The 19,910-nt window shown below is 35.8% G+C and overlaps 1 protein-coding gene across 2 annotated transcripts in view; it reads right to left on the reverse strand.

The window, feature by feature from the left end:
- The window catches only part of NHLRC2 (NHL repeat containing 2), a 36,963-nt gene that overhangs the window by 15,701 nt on the left and 1,352 nt on the right, over positions 1-19,910 (reverse strand). The window contains exons 2-6 of one of the 2 annotated variants that reach the window (XM_056350802.1): positions 18,747-18,899; positions 11,654-12,109; positions 9,195-9,316; positions 7,272-7,401; positions 3,036-3,122 (exon numbers count right to left, since the gene is read on the reverse strand). In XM_056350802.1, coding sequence (XP_056206777.1) covers positions 3,036-3,122; positions 7,272-7,401; positions 9,195-9,316; positions 11,654-12,109; positions 18,747-18,899 — 948 coding nt within the window. The remainder of the gene's footprint in view (positions 1-3,035; positions 3,123-7,271; positions 7,402-9,194; positions 9,317-11,653; positions 12,110-18,746; positions 18,900-19,910) is intronic. The other variant, XM_056350803.1, reaches the window with a different exon arrangement.

Here is a 19,910-nt window from a genome sequence, read left to right on the forward strand (position 1 = left end):
TATTCACTTCATCCACCAATGAAGTGAAGGAGTAAGACTTGAACTGAGCACTTTAGAAAAATGGGTTCCATTCACCTATCCGATTCTCTAATTCTACCCACTGAAAACTCCCTTGGTGACAGCTACATACTGAAAAATTGAAAAGGTTTCTTACTCTAATTCTGCACACTGAAAGGCTTATCAAATATGAGACACAGGAAAGAAGTATCAATATTAATTTCAAATTTTACTGCATATGTAAGATCAATAAAGAGAAGATCCTTTCTTCAACTAACAGAACAAGACAGGAAAAACAAGGAAGACCTCCATAACCATCATAAATTTTAATGCTACTTAAATATTTTCTACCAGATGGCAATTAGAACAAAGAGAATGGATGCAAGCATGGGAACAGCACAAGCACGCTGAATTGTGGAAAATATATCAGAACTTTAATAAAAATCAAAACCAGAAAAGTAAAAACAATGCCTATAGTTGCACAGTCAAGGTATTTTATCACACAACGGTCCTGACACTACAGAGTTTAATGCTTTACGTTCTGGAACAAAAGACAGAAAAAACTCTTCTTTAAGGACAGAACAGTTTGAGGACATGTCACCACTGTCATCCTTGTACTGTTCTCAGAGGAGAAGGGGCCAGGCAGAACCAGCATGCTAAAATTATGGTAATACCATCATTATCATAACTGCTTATCATCCCTGAATGGAAAAGATTATTTTAAAATAATTTAGTATGAAACAACATAAAAGAACAAAGCAATTCTTTTTACATTTATTCAATTAAGCAGCGCATTCCAACCTATCTCAAGCTGTTTTAAAAACCCAGTGTAGTTTCTCCTTATTAGGGTATGTGCATTCTTATCTTTAGTGCTGCCTCTATCAAAGCAAAGTATAGCTTGCAAATGTGACATACTTCTGTTATAAAGATCCCCTAATAATGAAATAGAGCTCTGAATGCACTGGCATTTTGTATTATACAGTGCTTCAGTTATTATACAATGACTCACTTCCTGAATCTGCCTCTGCTATGTACCTACGTTTTAAGAATACACAGTCCTGTTTGTACACATACACAACTTTAAACAATTCAGTAATACTTTTAACCATTAGCTGCCTGTCAATCTGAACACACAGAAAAGTATTTCACACCAGTCAACAGCAAAATGTATTTGAAGAGATTCCATTCCCAGGACTACCAACACTTGCAGCTTCCTTGTCTGGGGACTGCATGCTTACTCCCAGTCCGGGAATTAAAAGCCTGGGAATCACGTTATATTTTGTGGCTGGCACCACTGACATTTTCTAAATAGACTGAAGTTTGAAAATATTATTCTTGCCTACTAATTTTGTCTTTAAAAAAAATAACAAGGAAGAGGTCTGTTGGTACACTCATCCTCTGAAAAAACACTGGAGGCAAAAAGGGCTATACAATATGCCCTCCGGTTTACAGACAGGCACGCTGCCTATGTACACATGTGAATGTGAGTTTTGCCTTCACTTAAGTCAGTGGAAGTTTAGCCAATTAAATCCAAACCTGATAGAAAAGCTACAGAATCATCACTCTTCCCCAGTGAGACAGAGATAGCAAAGCCTCAAAGGTATGCTTTAGCACCCTAAGTCTGGACTGTCACAAGTACACATCATTCTTTTCAGAGGAATAAAAGTTAATTTTCTTCTTTTTTCCCTATGCTACCTGGCGCTCTTTCACATAGTGTTGCATTGTGAAAACAGGATAACCCTTTATGAAACAAAATGCTTCTGGAATTTTCCTCATTAGTTAACACACCTCCCCCCTCATCAAGGGAAATCCTTGGACATAGATACCAAGGGGCTATCATACAATGGGAGGTAATAGGGAGCTAAAAATGATGACTATAATTAAGTATTTTCCCTTTCTTTCCTGAGTTTTCTGATTCAGGCTTTCTGACTGTCATGGCAGCAAATACTTTAAAAAAGATCCAAAGTAATAGCATTTATTAACGTGAAAGAACTATTTAATGTCAGGATACATCACTATAACTAAAAAGCTAAGTCTGGTTATGTGTTTTATTCATTCCTATTTAAGCACAGTAAACGCATACACTTGGGAGTACTTCAGCACCGCAGTTTCCCCTGATCCCCAAAACCCACATTCCATATTTGAAAGCACTTCTAGCATCAAAATGAGAACAGTTAAAAACTGTTATGTTAGGATATGTGAAGATTTCAGTTAAATCTATTTGTGTCTCTCTGTGATTCAGCCAACAGTATGAAGCTGGCTGACCCACTCAGACAATATACAGAGGAACAGCGTGCTTCAGAAGTCCTCCCAAAGCAAGACGAGGTAACGTCCTGCTTCACTGCAGTCCTTCACTGTAACTTCTGAATATCTTATTTCTCAAGAGACTTTTTCTCCTTAAGCAGTTCTAACACAGGAGTAAAATCCTGTAATAAGTCTTCCACTTCAGCTCTATCTTTAATGAAGAAGTTATTTTTCTTTGAAATTTCAAATTTCTTCAATAAAAAATAATGGCCATTTACAAGTATATTTAGGATATAGTTCAAGAAGAAAAGACAGACAATGCTGTTTGATGTCAATGTCATCGCTAACATGATCTTCTGTGGAACTGAACTTGTGTGAGGGCAGACAGCTCAAAGCTCAATGAGGTAGCTTTGAGGAACTGCTAAAGAGATGAGAATGCCTTTTGCATTCCAAGTAAGTTTACATTGCTACATCATGCAGTCATACTACATATGCCACATATGTTTACAGCAACTCAGATTCTGAGTTGTCCAGAAAAACAATTCCTAATTAATCCCCGATGATCACAAAAGCAGGTCTTTTATCTTCAGCTACTACCAAGGAATATTCTTCACAGGACAGTGGAGGCTACAGCTTCAATGCCAGAATGAGACCAGACTAGAAGGAAAAAGAAGAGTAACGTGTAGAAAGCACACGCTCAAGATACAGACAGTTCAGACAAAAACTGTTCATATATGGTCTGAGCTCTCTCAGGAAGTTCTAACTGCTTATTGCTGAAGTGATTATTGCTTTACCTTTTTGTAGAGTTAGGGAAGAATCACCATGGATAATTGAAAAAGAAAAAGTGCTTCCTCTGGAATGCAGTGGTACTACAAAACACTCTAGAAGAAACATGGAGAGGGGGAAAAAAAAATCTTACATACTTTTTCCTTAAAAGGGATATAAAAATTGTACCAGTATGATAAGGTACTGTACTTTCATTTAAATAATATCTACGTAAAACCTAAATTGACGTAAAAATTTCCAATGAGTTTACTGAAAGCATGGTCAATACTGTACTTGGGAGTTTCTATAAATAGATTACAATCATGCATTTTAAGACCAGATTTTGGAATGTGAAACACACAGTTATGTCACCAAGCACAGGTCATTGTCCCGTTCCTTCCAGCAAGAATGCAGCTATCAAGAACATTTCACGCTCAGATCAACTGTGCATTAAGTATCACTTGCTTTCAACACCCACTGCATAAAAATAGAAGGGGACAACAGAGAAAACTAAAAAAGCACACAGCAATTTAATAAAGTATTTTTAAGCTGCTGGCCCTCCCACTGTATTTCCTGCACAATCTGTGTCAATGCAAATTTCAGCACCAGCTTTAACGAAGCCAGAATTTAATCCATGGAGTTCATTCAAGAATTTTGAAGGGGGAGGGTAAAACACAAGCTCAGCGGCCACAACTAAGGAAATAAAAGAGATGACAAGGAAGAATACTGCCTGCCTGAATCCCACCATGTGTTTTGTCTCCATTAACTCCCCTACCTTAGAGACATTTGTGCCAACATTCTTTTAAATGGTATTTCACAATCACTTAGCCTCTTTGCCTCAGGCTTCACATCTGTATAAAATGGGGAAAGAAAAGCCTATTATCTCACAGAATACTATGAGGATGCTTAAAAGCATGCTACTTTGTAGTATCTGTTCTGAGTATTAACTTATCTCTGCCCTCATAAACTTTTTTCTCTATATTTTTAATTTCACAACAAACTATACATTAGCATTTAAAAATGCAAACAATGAAGTTTTTAAATTGATCAATACATACTCTAAACTGTATGTAGGAGTAAACTCAAGAAATATAAATGATACAGAATTTTTTTTTCTCTTAAGAGGTAGCCTTTCCTTTTGAGACTTTGAAAAAGGTCAGCATAAGCTGTTCAATACTATCTAGTGTAGTACATAAACAGCTTAAACTTCTTTTTTTTTCCTCTCTTTCATGTTCTGGATAGCATGGCTTTGGACATTGAAAAGAAAATCACAGAAGGATCACTTGTTTAAAATCCATAAATCCATCTCCTGAAAAGAAAAAATGCCTCTTGTACACAGTTTAAGTTACACAGATCTGAGGAAAATGGGAAAGTGTGATGGTATTTCCCATATGCCACACCAGTTAACAAAAAACTCATAGATTTTGTAATAATGAACCAAAGTTTTTGAAGCATACGTTACCTCCTGCAACTTGCACAGAGATACATACAAGCATACAGTAAAAATGGGCACTGCTGTATGGATGTGAACAAAAGTAATTTTTGAAACTCTCATCAATTACTCCATTCATCCAAAGGCATAGACATCGACATACCAGTTTTAATATACGGACAACAGGGTAGCTACTTGTAGAACAGCACATCGAGGATCACCAACAGAAGGCTGGGTCTCTGCCCAGGACAGTGAAGATTCCCTACAACACTGTGCTCTGCATGCATTTACTGAACAACAAATGCATCCCATGATATACTGGATAGTAACAGAAGATCCTACCAGGCTCAAGCAATTTGCAGTAACAATACAATCTGACAAGCTCTGCTGCAGTGTTGGCAAACTATTTTGATGTCTGGTAACAAACTTTAAGAAGTGACTGCAGCTCATGACAGCGTCTATGCTGTAAACACACTGCAGAGACAGTCCTGGTTCCTTGTGCTCTGGGACAAATTCCTGTTAGCATTCTACTAACTATAACCTTCCATTTTGACAACTCTCTCTGGATACAGTTTTCTAAAGAGTTTTATATAGCTATTACAGTAACTTCCATTTTTCCTAGCTTACTTTACTTACACAAAACCATAATGAACAAAATCTTCCAAAGAAACTGAAAGCCCACCCTCCCCCTACACTCACCCCCCCATTTTATGTATTTGGCCTATTATCCTCTCAAAGAAGGAATTCAAATTGATTTAATCTCTTCATAACTGACAGGTTGTGTTGTATTTTGTAGAGATCTAAAGAGACAGCTGACTGGTAGGTTCTAATTTGAATATGAAAAAATCTATACTGGTCTGGCCAGAGTGCATTCAGAAGATCTGATTTTCATGTAAATACTTATAAAAATTCAGCAGTGTTGAACGGTGCAGATGACTAATCCTCTACAGGTGACTAATTCAGTGATTACTATGTTCATGTTGATAACAATCATATCAATTAACATTTAACAAGCAGAGCTCTCAAAAATATAAAGTATCAACAGATACTCAACTAATGGCAGAAGCAGATGAAAGCATCATGAAAAATGAAAAGTAAAATTATAGGATATTTTGAATAGTTCTGTTAATCAGCTTAAGTTTCTGAAGCACTGATGAGTTATTAGTCTCCTCCTTTGCTGATCTGTGAAACAGCTCTGCAATAACATCCCATGAAGATCAGCTTGCTGGTTCAAGACACCTTGAAAACTATGCCATCTAGTCACACAACGGTCTACTGGCTCACAAAAGGAAAATCAGATTGGATAAAGTTCAGCAGAAGTCACACCTTCATTAACAGCAACTCACACCCAGTGAGATTCTCTTTCAGGTCCTCTTTCTCTTACAAGTGGGATTCTATACGCTTAACACAGATTGTAAGGGTCATTAACAAAGCCTTTGAAAAAAGTGCCTTTTTTTGTTTGTTTGTTTATTGATGTTGTTGTAGAAGACATGTTACTAAAACTGTTAAATCTAAAAATTGTTGCTGGTTGCTTATTTAAGTCATCAAGGCTGCTGGTGGTACACTATCTATACTGACAATGTATTTGTACCAGAAGACTTTTATGCAATCAGCATTTCTGAACTAGCTTCAGGTTCCCTTAAAATTAATCCGAGTGTGTTTTCCTCCTTTGTAACTGATCCAAGACTGTAAGAAATGCTTCCAGGTCACTAAAATGTTTTAATTTACTAATCTTGCAAGCATCTCTCATTTAAAGATATTAGACTTAAATAGTGCTACTTCCCCCCACCATTCATCTGCAGATTCAAGAAATCTCAATACTGGAAGTCAATTTTTATGCCTGAAATACTGACCCAAGGGTTTTACACCACATTAAAGCACTGTTCTGTCATTGCTAAGAAACTGGCACCCACAGATTCTGAATCAGGGGTCCTCAAACTTTTTAACCAGGGGGCCGGCGCACGGATGCAGTGGCAGGCAGTCATCTGCAGCTGCTTGGTTTCCCCCCCCAACCCCTGGTGGGGGGGTCGGGGGTGTCTGTAAATACTGGGGGCCGGATTGAGGACCCTGGGGGGCGGTATCCAGCCCGCGGGCCGTAGTTTGAGGACCCCTGTTCTAAATTATACTGAAATGGAAACACGAGAAAATAGAGTATCAATTCACAGTTAGTAACAGTTGAAAGCACGGCAGTTATGCGATGTCAAGCTCAGGTGTGTTAAGTGAATCAGGAAAGCAAGCTACTTAAATCCTCAGAAGCTGATTCTTGCACCCTATTATTCAAAGATTTAATTTTTATCCCTTCATGCTTGCAAGGTTTTTTCTTAGGTATTCCTCTCCTATCTGATCAACTCTGTCATAATGTAGAGTCTAATGATTTCATGTCACCTAAACAGGAATAAACAGACATCTTCAACTAAAATTATTTTTATTTCCTAAATTCAAATATTTACAAGTGGTTAGACATGTCTGTATAGTCAAGGAAAGGAACTTCTAGACAAAGCTCACTTCCTGTAAAACATAGCTGCTTCTTAAGTGATTCTGGCATTAAGCACCGGCCTAACAAAAGCAATCACAATTGCCTTCTGTATTTGGACCAGTTACATAACTTGATGGAAGAAAAATTCTTTTGTAGCAAGTAACAGTCCACATTTTTTCGGGATCCAAAGCAGAACTGCAGTTATCACTTGCAAATGAAATCACTGTTTTTCAGACTCGGTTGTAAAGTAAACCTGTACTTTTTCGTATCTCAGACTATCACCAAAACAGGAAAACATCTAGTAAACAGTCATGCATGTGTAAATATGAGATGTTAAAAGCTCAACTGATACAATACTTGAATTTCCAAAGACCACATCCCACGGAGAGCTGATAGGCTGTTCTTCTGCTTTTGCTCCACCTTCCTTATCAACACCTTGTATCCCAATGCCTGCAACCGTGGTCACCACCTCTAATTCCAGGTCAATCTACAAGAAGCAAAATTATATACACTGAATGTACAAAATTAACTTGACTGCAATTACAGATAATTCAAGCTAATATCAAAACCGGAGATTTTTTGCTGATAAATAAAGAACAAATTTCAGGTATTTGTTTATGTAGGAAAATAATTAATTTTACCACAACGCTTCCCGATGTGTTGGTGGAGGGGAAGGGGGAAGCAGCAATTAGCGTGAAAAACATGTGCCTGGAATTTTCTTCCACATGCAACAAACATTAACACTGCCCTGTAAAGGTTTGCTGAGCTGTTGTAGAAGAAAGCATCAAAATTTTCTAGAAAAATACTCAGACAATGGATGTGGATGTTTTATTTTAAACTTCTACAGGAATACAACATAAAAATTCAACTAGTGTAACACTATCATCCATTTCTAAATAACCTGTATAAAACATTATTTTTGCAGTTCATTTCATGCCCTAGAGTAAATGTTTATATTTTATTTCATTTCTGCAACCTAAATCCCCTCTGCTTACTTTCTAAGTGACTTCCAATACCTCTCATGAATTTATCGTGAAGCTCATGTAAAAAGGGAGTCTTTCACACACAAAATTTTATAATCTGTAGCTAGACTCTTTTTGCAAGGCCCATGGCCTGCACAAACATTTGAAAGTATGTCCTGTAGCTGTTGTATTACTTTAATTCTTGGATACCCTCATGGCACATTCAATGAGAGGGAATTATCATGAAAAATGCTGAAGCAGTACGACCCAGATCTTCACACGTTTCTGTGCTGTCTTTGCTACCTGCAACACTTCATTTCCTGCAGTCCTTAGGCTACAGTGATGAGGATGACTAAGATAATGACCTAGATGCAAACTACTCATTTTTAGTAACAATGTTTCTTTACCAACAGGGAGCTTGGGTCCTTTCCAGAATAAGACCTGGTAGCCAGCTACAGTGAATACAGTGCAGGGACTTTGTGGACTAGTGCCTTTAAATAAAACACAATGAACATGGCTGACAGTACAAAGGCATGTTAACAGTACAAATTAGGGAAGGATGTACTTCCTCTGATCACAATTCAGACATACTGGTGAGGATCTGAGTACAAAATCTTTTCTGAGACGCATAAAATACTTAATAATGAGGCACTATTATGTTGCTTCAACAAACAACTTCCCATTGCTCTAAATCTGACCTAATCAAATGTAAGATCCAATGACTATATAATCTGAAGCATAACACTCTTACATGATAAGACCTTGCAAACATTTAATCAAAAAAAATCCATATGCAGAGAATTCTGATATTAAAGCAGGTAACTGTACTTTAGATACCCAAACAGCTAACAGAAGTTTAGATATTCACTGAACCATCACAGTACAATAACTTTAGATAAGAATCTGATAGTACTGGAAGTAAAACAAAAACATTTTTTACTTCCAGTACTAAGAATAGATGTTTCTCGTAACAGGAAAGTAAGAGTCACCAGAAAAAAAAAAAAAAAAAAAAGAAAAATCAGTTATGCTAGAACAAGTAGTGCATATCATATTAATATGAAAGGAAGCACAAAAGTATATGCAGCCCTTTAAAAAACAAACTGTGCAACAGCATTTGTTTATAAGATATTGGGCCAAATTTCCTTCCTGATGTTGAGGGTATTTGGAAAGTGGTCAATTTTCAACAGCATTTATTTATAAGATATTGGGCCAAATTTCCTTCCTGATGTTGAGGGTATTTGGAGAGTAGTCAGTTTTCACCTGTGTAAGTAGAATAAGGTATGAGATTAAATGCTGAAGTTCATTACGGAAAATATACCTTTCTAATTAGGTGATTTTCTGTATCAGCTACATAAATAACATTATTTTTTATAGCAATCCCTTGTGGTGAGTTGAAAGCTGCCTCTGAAAACCTTCCATCTCTCCTTCCACTGTTTGGACCTATAAATGAAACAAAGCAAACTTGAAAGTAATTGTAGAAAAGAAAAATATTATAAAGTGCATACATTTAAACCCATAAGAGAATTACATATTCTAAGAGATGCTTTCACAGCACCTTCTAGAGTTTACATTATTAATACTTTGTGTAGTCTCATTTTAGTCACTGTGGTATGTAATTACAATAGACTGGTACTATGAAGTTTTGAACTCATTCTCCACAACTCCTCTGCTTCTTCAACCTCATCTTCCAAAGAGAAGTCTTAATAGGGGTCTAAACTGTTCCTGTTCCCTTGCACTAAAGGTCAACAGCAACAACAGAAGACAGAAAAGAAAAATTACATCTTTTTTTTTATTCCCAACTACATCAAAGCAAGCCAGCAGGAAAAACTTCAATTTCCGAAGTTCAACTCCATTTCAATGGTTTAGATTTTGATGTAATCACAAATTAAACTAATATTTGATTAGCAGCCTTTTTTCATTAATAATTATGAAAAAGATGACATAGAACTAATTACAGAAAAGAACAGTGAGAATGATGAAGTGAGTCTTCTGCACAGAACAACCAAGAAATAGAAAGGAACATGACGTGAATATAACAGTATGAAGGTAAGCATATTTCAGAGGGAGTAACATTTAAAGTCATTAACAGTACGTGTCAGCAGAAGACATTTAGATATGAGTTATGTGTGCATCATGATTTATGATGCAAATATAGTAATTTCAACCTTTGTGTATGCCCACATTTATTACTGTATTATCAACTTCATTACATTATCTTCTGCCCACTGAATCATTCAACTGAGTCACTGAAATACACAGACTTTTACACCTACTGTCAGAAGACAATTTAGATCTTACAACCACAAAGGACTGAGGTGCTGGTGTGTCAGATTCCAGTACCTCCCCTTGTAAGCGTTAGGGTGCACATCCCCAGGGAAGGGAATAGCACAGAGTGCCACAGAAAGGAGGGGTACCAGTTCAGAGGTTAGGACACTTCCCTCTGAATTGCTGTTTGATGACTATCCCAGAACACTAAAGGGTAGCTTGTCAGCAGAAACCTCATCTCACATATCAAACAGAAACCAAATTCTCACACTTCTGTCATAAGAAATCCTGTCTGCACTTCCCATAGGAGAAGGGTCTTAAGAGTAATGCCTGTATCAGGTTAACTTGTATAATTTGTCTATCCAATGCACTGTTACTTCAAATAGCGAGAAAGTTTCTTCCTTTATTTAAACAGCAGTGCCATTGATATTTTTATCAAGTTTGTAGGATCCTGTCATGGCACAGGCATCGGCCAATACCATACTAAGTAATACAGGACACTTCTGTGTACAGCTTCTGATTCTGAGACATAAATGAACCGCTGGTTTCAAAGATCTGGGGATTCAACCACTTCCTAAATCTCTTTACTACAGTTGCTCGTAAGTGGACTATCCTAACAGCTATGTACTTGGTGCATTAAGATGTAACTTTCACCACTGTACCAATATAAAAAAAGAACAAGTCTGAAAGTTTCATTTATGAAAGAATAAAGCATGCAAATTTTCTTGATTTACATTGTAAAACAGAGAGTAATTTTACAAAAACAGTTAAAGAGTTTTTTAAAGCCTAAATGTTACTAACAAACTTTGTAACAAATGTAACTAAATTTAAAACACTTAACTTTCACTGTTTTCATAACTTGTTTATATGGTACACCTTGTGTGTGAGAACACAGGCCTTTTCATATATACTAAGGCAACTTCATTTTCAGGTGCCTATGTACCAGTTTAATGCCACTGTTCTTAATAATTCTCCCCTTCTCTAAAAACCAGAAGGGAATCCTATAGAAGAATGTTCTTCATCAAGAGAAACCCAAAAACCAAACAATGACCAAATGAAAAAAAACACACCAAAACCCTCCCCACATACCACCACAATTCAACATTCATTTCTTCTATTTGAAAGGCAGGCACTACCTTCTCTTTTCTTTTCCCTACCTTGGTGCTGGATGTTATGTATGTCCTTCAATCTAAACCCATTTGCAACTCTTTCAGAAGAATACAAAATGTATTTTTTGTAATTCATATTGGATATCACATGATAATACAAACTTTAGTCAACAGAACAAAGCTGAAAAATTAGACATCTCAACCAACTGCATTAAGAGTCTCCCACTGACGGTACTATATATACTATATACCCCTCACATCCAGTAAAAGTGATTTTAGTAGAAAAATAATAATCTGGCAATGCTCATAAACTGCTAGGTCCTCTAAGAGAAGAATCAGCCTAGTAGGCCCAGCAAACATACTCTAAACTAAAATTACTGTAATAATATTAATATACCCTTACCTCCAATAGTGTGTAGAATTTGTCCATTTTTTTGAGTAACCAAAATTCTATGATGTCCAGTGTCTGCTATTACAAGCCTTTCTCCTGAATTATCTACGGTCACTTTGCCAGGAAACAGCAGAGGAGAAGGTGGGAGGGAATCTCTGTATAGCTTTATTCCAATGCTGTTATCTTTGATTTGTCCCCTCTCCTTGTAGAATTTCAGCGTCATAGAAGTAAATAAAAACAACTTCTCTCTGTGTCCCTCTCCAACAAGGGAAAACAGCATATTTCCACGAGGCCCGAGAATGACCAGAGTTGGCCAGCAGGACACTTCTAGTTCATGCCACAGTGTTGCATCTGCATCATTTACTACAGGGTGGACAATATTATACCTCAAAACGGCACTTTTAATGTTATCCAGAACTTTTTCATTGGGGAATTTTGCTGAGTGGACACCAACAATAATAAGACCATCTGAAAGGAAAAATAAAGTCATGCATTGAAACATATTCGTATTTGAATAAAAAAAAGTAGTAAAAATGAGGCACAGTGATCTCACAATATGACTGACTGCTTTCCAGAAGGAGAAGACCTGAACAAACAAAAAGGAATTACATCGCAGTAGGAGCACAGATAGCTAGGTGTACAGAATACCAAAACTCTGAAATATTATTTCAGTAAAATTACTGAACTTGAGGACCATTACTTCCCCAGCTGGTTGAGATCTAGTATGTCATAAATTGTTCTTAGCTCCTGAACCTCTACATTCTAAGGTAGAAAATACATTAAAAATAATTTTGGGTAAGTTGTAGCAGGTCAACTGATACTTTCATTTTTTCCAGATGTTTATGATACCTTTTTGTCCTTTGATTCTTATACACAGCTATGGTGTTGTAGGAAATGAATTCTTTTCAACAGTTAACTAGGAATCACAAGTAAACACTGAACTCTCGAAGTCCCAAGTTACCTTGGCATATCTAACTCCAGATAAGCAGTGAAAAAGTATAAACTCTGAAATCATTACAGTATTCTAGATTTCAAATAAAAAGGCAGCACTGACAACTAAGACAAAATGACAAATACCACTTGTTACAAACCAGGCAGGCTTGAACCCTTTTTCTCACACACACACCACACCCAAAAAACCCCAAACCCACCAAAACAAAAACAACAAAAAAACCCCCACAAAAACCAGAAAGAAAGAAAAAAAAGTCAGGAAAAGAAGAGGATTAAATCATTGATTTTTGCCCCTCCCCTTAAAATGTTTAACTTCATTTCTGTATTTGGTTAATAATGAAGAGTTTAGGTTTTCCCACAGCATGGATAATTGCACTTGAAATCCTGGTATGAAGGAATAAGTATAATGTAACATAATTCTGCTTATATACACTGCATACATAATACCAACCTTAAAATTGATCAAACACACATAATTGTGAGCTTCCTTGAATTGTTTGCTTATTTTCTTAGTTTTACAAAATTCAAACACAGAAATAAAAATCTATGGCTCAGACTTCAGCTGCTTTTCCCTTGTGATAAGAAATAAATCTACTTCCACCCCATTTAGACTATTATGTAAACAGCCCCTTCCTATGCAACAAAAAAAGAATGAAGAGCCTGCCTTCAGTCAGGCTGCTTTTCAGTACTTTCTAGGAGCAAAAATACAAGAAAGAAACCCCCCAAAGGGATCTGCATCCTTTTTCAGGGCTTTAAATTATGTTTCACTAGTATAATCTCCAACAAATGAAGTAAACTGCATATCACATCAATACCATACTTCATCTCACTTTGTATTTAAAAAATACTATTAACCATAAGCATAATCTTGTCATAGTCAAAGCAACTTGTCAATTGTAACTGAAGTAAGAAAGGTAACAACAGTACCCATGCAGTCGTAGAAAGCTGCAATAATTTTAAACCACAACTATTAATCTAATGGAAATCCTTAGACACTAACCTTACTACTTATCCAAAAATCAATCATGTTTCTGGATAGTGCAAGTATTTTGTAACCACAAATAACAACTGGGGCCTTTCTACCTTTGTCCAAGTGAAAGTTCTAAATTTTCACATGACCTTTTGTGTTACTTTGAGGATAGGAGTGAAATTAAATGGGCAAGGAAAATATCCTTAGAGTAGACACCCAATTTGAGTTAATTTTGCTGCAGTATTAGAAATTATTTTGACACAACAAAAAAAAAATAGTTTCTCTTTTTTTTTTTTTCACCCAGTCAAGTGGGGAAAAGTATTTATACATTTATTTAGCATTTATAAATGCTTTTATCAGTAGCATTCAATTATCTGTGGCATTTCCTTCCTTCCCACATCACCAATGTCTACAGGTAGATTCCTTACAGTACCATATTTTTCCAGTAATACCAAAAAGCGAAGACTTGGAGTCTGTACAGGGTGGCATGGTGGCAAACTACTCCAATTCTAATGATGCTTATACTCCACAATATGAGTGTAGATCCTTGAAGAACTTCAAAAGGTTCTTAAATCAGAATAATTCGTGCTCAAATACTCACTGCAATGCAAAACACTATATTGTGCTCCTACAGACAAAATAGGCTTTGTTGAAAAGCTACTGAAGTTAGATAAGCAGGATATACTCTAGTTATAAAGGGTAAAGGCAGATGTGCAATGTGCATCTCTAAGTAAGCAAGTTATGTTATTTGGTGCTTACTCTAATATTGTTACGCTTTACCCTAAACAACAGCCAATGGAAATAGCCCTTCTCAAAGGAAACTCATCTGGAAAAGGCAATTCTTTAAATAAATGTTTTCTCAGCAAAGTTTTAAGAAGACTTGAGAGTATGAACTGTTTCAGCTCCTTGTAGTAGCAGAAACAATTTTTAGAAGGCAATTTTGTTCTCATTCAAATATAGCTATTTGTTACAACAGGAAGAGACTTCATCAGTTTATCACGAATCGAACCAGAACATAATCTAAATGTCTTCAGTCACCTTGCTAACAAATTTATTTCTCATCTTCTAGCTTCTCATAGTTGCTAGAACAGTACTCCTCTTTACTCTAGTTTTTCTCTCTTTACTTTTCCAGTTGCAATTATCAAAATCCAGAATTAGTTCCCTGAGAAGGAAAGCCACCCACAGATAACTTTTTGCAGCTTGCATAATGCACCTTTCTCCTAATAAAAGAAAATAAATTTATTTATTTAGCAGTCTAACATTTTCATTTTTAATCCACACGAAGTGTACTTTTTTCCACAATAAGTCCACATATTTTATTTCATTTAGCATCAATTGTTACATGCCACACAACAATTCATTCTAAACGGGAAGTTTACACATCAGATCATTACTGTTATTTGGCATTTACCACCTAATCCATTAAATGGCTTAACTATTTGTAAAACTTCAAGCAAATATGTAAAAATAAGATGCTTTTGTAGAACAGTCCAAAAGCCCTGCAGTTGCAGTCAGTGGAGTTTGCCATTGCAAGAACAGTGAAACCTGTCCTCTGTCAGTGAGGGCCTGAACCAGGGCCCCAAAAGTAACAACTACAACAACTGCGCCCGAGGACATGGTTTGGAATGAAATGTGGTGTTTAATTTCATGCTTTTTCTCCTACCTTCACAGTAGAGGTGCAATCTGGCTAGCTGGACATCTATGTTCTACCCTCACCTCTGGTTTTGTGGTAGAAATGTAAGAAAGGCAAATATTTCAGGTCTTAAATAGTTGTACTATTTGAGCTCGGATGAGTTTGTTTCCTTCTAAAAAAAATAATTTAATCTCAAGTTGTCTTTTTATTCAGTTACAGAGAAACAGAAAACTATTTTTTTCTTTTAGCCCTTCTCCTCAACCATAAAACAGTTAATGGAGAAGAACACCATCTTCAATGTGACAACAGGAAAGGGTAAATAAAGTGCTGCACAATGAAAGACTTGGTTGAATATAACAATTTCACAAATATAGAATTTTAAAAATCACTCTGATACAGCCTTTATCAATCCTATAGGTGCAGCATGATTCAATATCAGACAGCTGAAGTTGTAGCATCATTAATTGTTTAACTCCAAACAGCAGGTCAAATATTTTAACTGTAACAGGATCAGCAGCAGTGCCTATGTTTGCCTTTCAAAAATACCATTAAAGCTAGAAAGACAATTCTATACTTAACACCTAAACAGCACAAGTAAATTAAAACATTCTCTCATGAAGAAAACTCTTGTGGAAACAGACGGATGCTATACTGAGATAAAAGAATATGCACACCGTTTAAAACACTTTCTTTGAAGGATTGTAACAGAGCACAACACTGGATTTAAGCCAAGCTATTTCTGAATATTAAAAAGCACTCCCTCTTATAGAAGTCATTTCTGGACTGCTGATAACATGAACTGAATATGCACTGGGTTTTAAAATAACTTTCTGAATGCCACTTGAAATACAGAAATAGCACCACTGAAGATAGCAGTGAGAACATATCAGATAAAGATGTTAGGTGACATTTGATCCTATGGAAAGCAGTCTTCATTCTGAAACAGACCACCTGAAGTTCCAGACAACAGAACTATGTACATATGTACAATGATACATATAATGGTTTAGGATCACCCTAAAACTACAGTTCCTGGTGTTCAGACTTCTCGTGTCTGATGATCACACTGCTGAAGTTGCAACAGGCTCCATCTAAAAGGGCATTTGAACCACATAAGAAAAGTAATCAAGAGTACCAAAAATGTAAGTACACAACTTACAATCAAAAAAAGACATTATGTCAATATTGAGGTTTGTTCTTAGCTCTGCAGAAAAGTATAGGCAACATTCCTTCAAACATTCAATTAAAGATCCAAATGCATTATGAGAAAGATGCTTTGTCAGAGTTAAGATGCCTGTTTTCATCCTGACATTAATTGTCTGCTAGGTCAGCACCCTCTATCACTTCTATGGCATGGTAAATATATACATGAAATGTGTAAATAAATATCAAAGTGATTAAAACAGAATGAAACTGCAGAATAAGGCTGAATACCAAGATACCTGCACTAATATATCTAGACATTCTTAAAGCACTTTTTGATATGGCTGACATCCTTTCTACTTTAGCTTTATTCTTCAACTTCTATTTTTTGCAAGTTTCTCAAGTCAACAACTCTCCCCTTCTCTTTCTCCTAGTGATTAGGAAATCACATTTGCCTTTGGTGAAGAAGATGCACATTGACATAAGACCATCTACTGAAGGATTTCCCTATGGCTTAAAAAACCACAACCCTTACTGCCTTGATATATCATACATATTATTGTAATGCTAACATTTACACATTTAGCACAGCAGAGAAAGATTAAATAATCTGACAATCAAAACATGAAAACAGCAGAAAACAACCAAAAGGTTGTCTATAGTTATAAAAAGAATATTTTTCTTTTTTGTTTGAACCGTCAAGCACCTTAATCTCTTCCTGAATCTGACCGCTATCCTGTTTCCTAATGGATTAAATTTAAGATTAATGCTGTACACACCTGCTCTTCTTTCCTTTTACCTCCACTCACCCCAAGTATCTTTTTTCTTACACTGGTCCCTGTAGGAAGAGGATAGCTCAAATCCAAAAAGAACTTGTAAGAATAGCTCAAATGCAAAAAGAATTTATCACCTATCAGCAAAGTACTTTCTTTAAGTAATAACTCCTATGACAGGAAGTTTAATACAAGTCAAACAAAACCTCTATCTCCAAGTGGACCTTCAGTTCAGTCCTGAGTGCTGCAGCCTCTTCTACAACAGTATAGAGATGGTCAAATATTTCAAAGAGAAAGCTTGTGGGGAAAGGTTGTTAAAATGAGTATTTTGTTGTCAACTGATTTAACAGCTTTGTCTTAAAAAACAGATTAAGGATATGACAGGTATATTAATACAGTAACACTATAACAAAAATGTTTATAATTTAAAGGTATTAATTCTATGAACGTCAATGTAAGCTTCTGAAATCTCAACCTAGCCCTTCTTCCCAGTATGCCTGATATCCACCACAGTCCACTTACCATTTGCTAACCATCTTCCACTTAAAACTGCCTCCTTCTCAAAAAAATGCCATGAGTTTTTCGTTATTAAAGATCTTCATATCTGAAATATTTTACCAGATCTCAAATTTCTCCAATCAGCTACACTTTCCAAAGTAGAAAAATTTCTTTATGTGAGTCTCCTGTAAGGCACTATGTAAACCTAGCACGTATGTGAACTATTTAAAGAACTTGAAATTTCAAAGACATTGTAATTTCTTTTTCTAGTGAGAGAAGGTAACACATGAAAACAAATGCTGCCAAAATTAAACCCCTTCAGAAATGCCAATAGAGAATCAGAGACTTAAACATTGTAAGATAATGTTATTTACTACATATACATTATATTTAATACAATATTTTTAGGGCTGAAAATAACACTGTTCTTCATCTCACTATTCAGTCTATTAAAATATCCAAGATAAGTGAGTAGCTGATACATTCTGCGCAAGACCACAGCTTATCTCTGACAAGTCATCATGGTGACAAGAGACTGCATTCTAAATAGTAATTACCCTGCATTTTTATTCACTCAGAGAGAGATAGATTTCATCTCAGATGTGACTTTAAAGAGTTTAATTCCCTCTCTAGAACACAGAACTATTACTGGTATATAACATGATGCCAATACCAAAGAAATCCTAAACCAAGCTTACATATATTGCCATTTCAGTTAGAACAGAAAAAAACAAGTAATCTTAATGATATCCATCCTACCACCTTTACTATATTCTTCTCAGAATTGGTTCCTAGGTCAAGCGTAGATGGTTACATACAATTCTGAGCCCATATCTTACATCCTTGTGTAGCTTTTTGCTAATAGCTTTATTCATTAGGATATCAGATTTGGGCTTTAAGCGCATAACCTGTTTCTTTAATTACATGGACACAACAGATACCTTATTTAACCCCATTTAAAAATGTGATGGCAGTATACACAGGCACCTTTTTTAGGCTGCTTAAAAGATTAGAAGACATTTTTAGGTTCCCCTGAAATTTTGCCAACTGTTTAGTAACCAGCAACAAAGTGACTCAGCTACTCTGCCTGCAACACTGCCAGGAAATTCTATTCTAAGTAAGCCAAAGCACTTTTACCTTTATCAGAGTACTGGTGCTCTAATGCGTGGAGATCAGGCAGCAGGTGCAAGCAATTGATGCAGCAGTAAGTAAAGAAATCCAACACCACAACTTTTCCACAAAGGTCTTTGTGAAGAGAAATAGGACCTTCAGTGTTTAACCACTGTAGATCTGGAATTCAGAAAACAGCGATAACCAGTTAAGGGAAGGGCAACATACATAAATTACATACCACCATACAATGTTCCTGGTACATTTAACTTAAAAAACCTAAACTTCAACATCTCTTTCTATGTAGGTAGAAAAGCAAACCAAAAGCCTTATATTTATCCAAGCCACCCTTATGTTCCACAATTCTTCATAATTAGTAAACAAAAATAAATATTAACAAGATTTACTGTGATACTGAAAGTACAGTTTATATATTTAAATAGGCACCTCTTAGTTGAAAGAATATACAAGCCTCAGAACAGTTATCATACATTTTAAAACATTATCTACATTATTCAACCCCTAACAATGGAAAACAATTGATTTTTTAAAATTCATATAAAACCTAGTGAATTAAAAAAAACCTGTTAAACTCTTAATGATTTTTCCAACAGTTTTGTAAAGAGATGACTGAAATAATTTTGTGTTTATAGTTTTGATCTTGATTTTCAAAGTTTGCAATGACATTTAAACGAATTCTATTAGATGGGAAGAAGTACAACCTTTTCAGATATACCTGATACTACTACTGGTCATTTATTTTAACCACTTTATATGAGACACGAAAGCATTCTTCTCTCACTGGTAACTGCTGTTCCTCTACTTTTAGCAACTGACATCAAGACAAGAAATAAATATCCTAGAATACAGCCTGCTGTTATCACTTAACATTTCTGGAAAAAATGGGGCAAAAAAAGATAGTCGATACAGTGCAAAGCTTTGAAGGCCTTTTTTTTAAACAGTATACGCTGAGTAATCTAAATATCCTCAAAACTTCCACTCTGTCAGTTTCAGTAAACTAAGCTCTTACTGCCCCAGGAGGAGTTACTGCTGCTGAAGTCAGCAGAAAGCTTGTCTGTGGAGGACTGATGTCTATGTCCATGTATTTATAAACAGATACATACACATTCAGATTTGGAGACAATAATGAGAATAATTCATCAAGTATGTGTGTTATTTCCACAGTATAAC

This window comes from Falco biarmicus, chromosome 9, assembly GCF_023638135.1.
Source record: "Falco biarmicus isolate bFalBia1 chromosome 9, bFalBia1.pri, whole genome shotgun sequence".
NCBI classification, from domain to species: domain Eukaryota; kingdom Metazoa; phylum Chordata; class Aves; order Falconiformes; family Falconidae; genus Falco; species Falco biarmicus.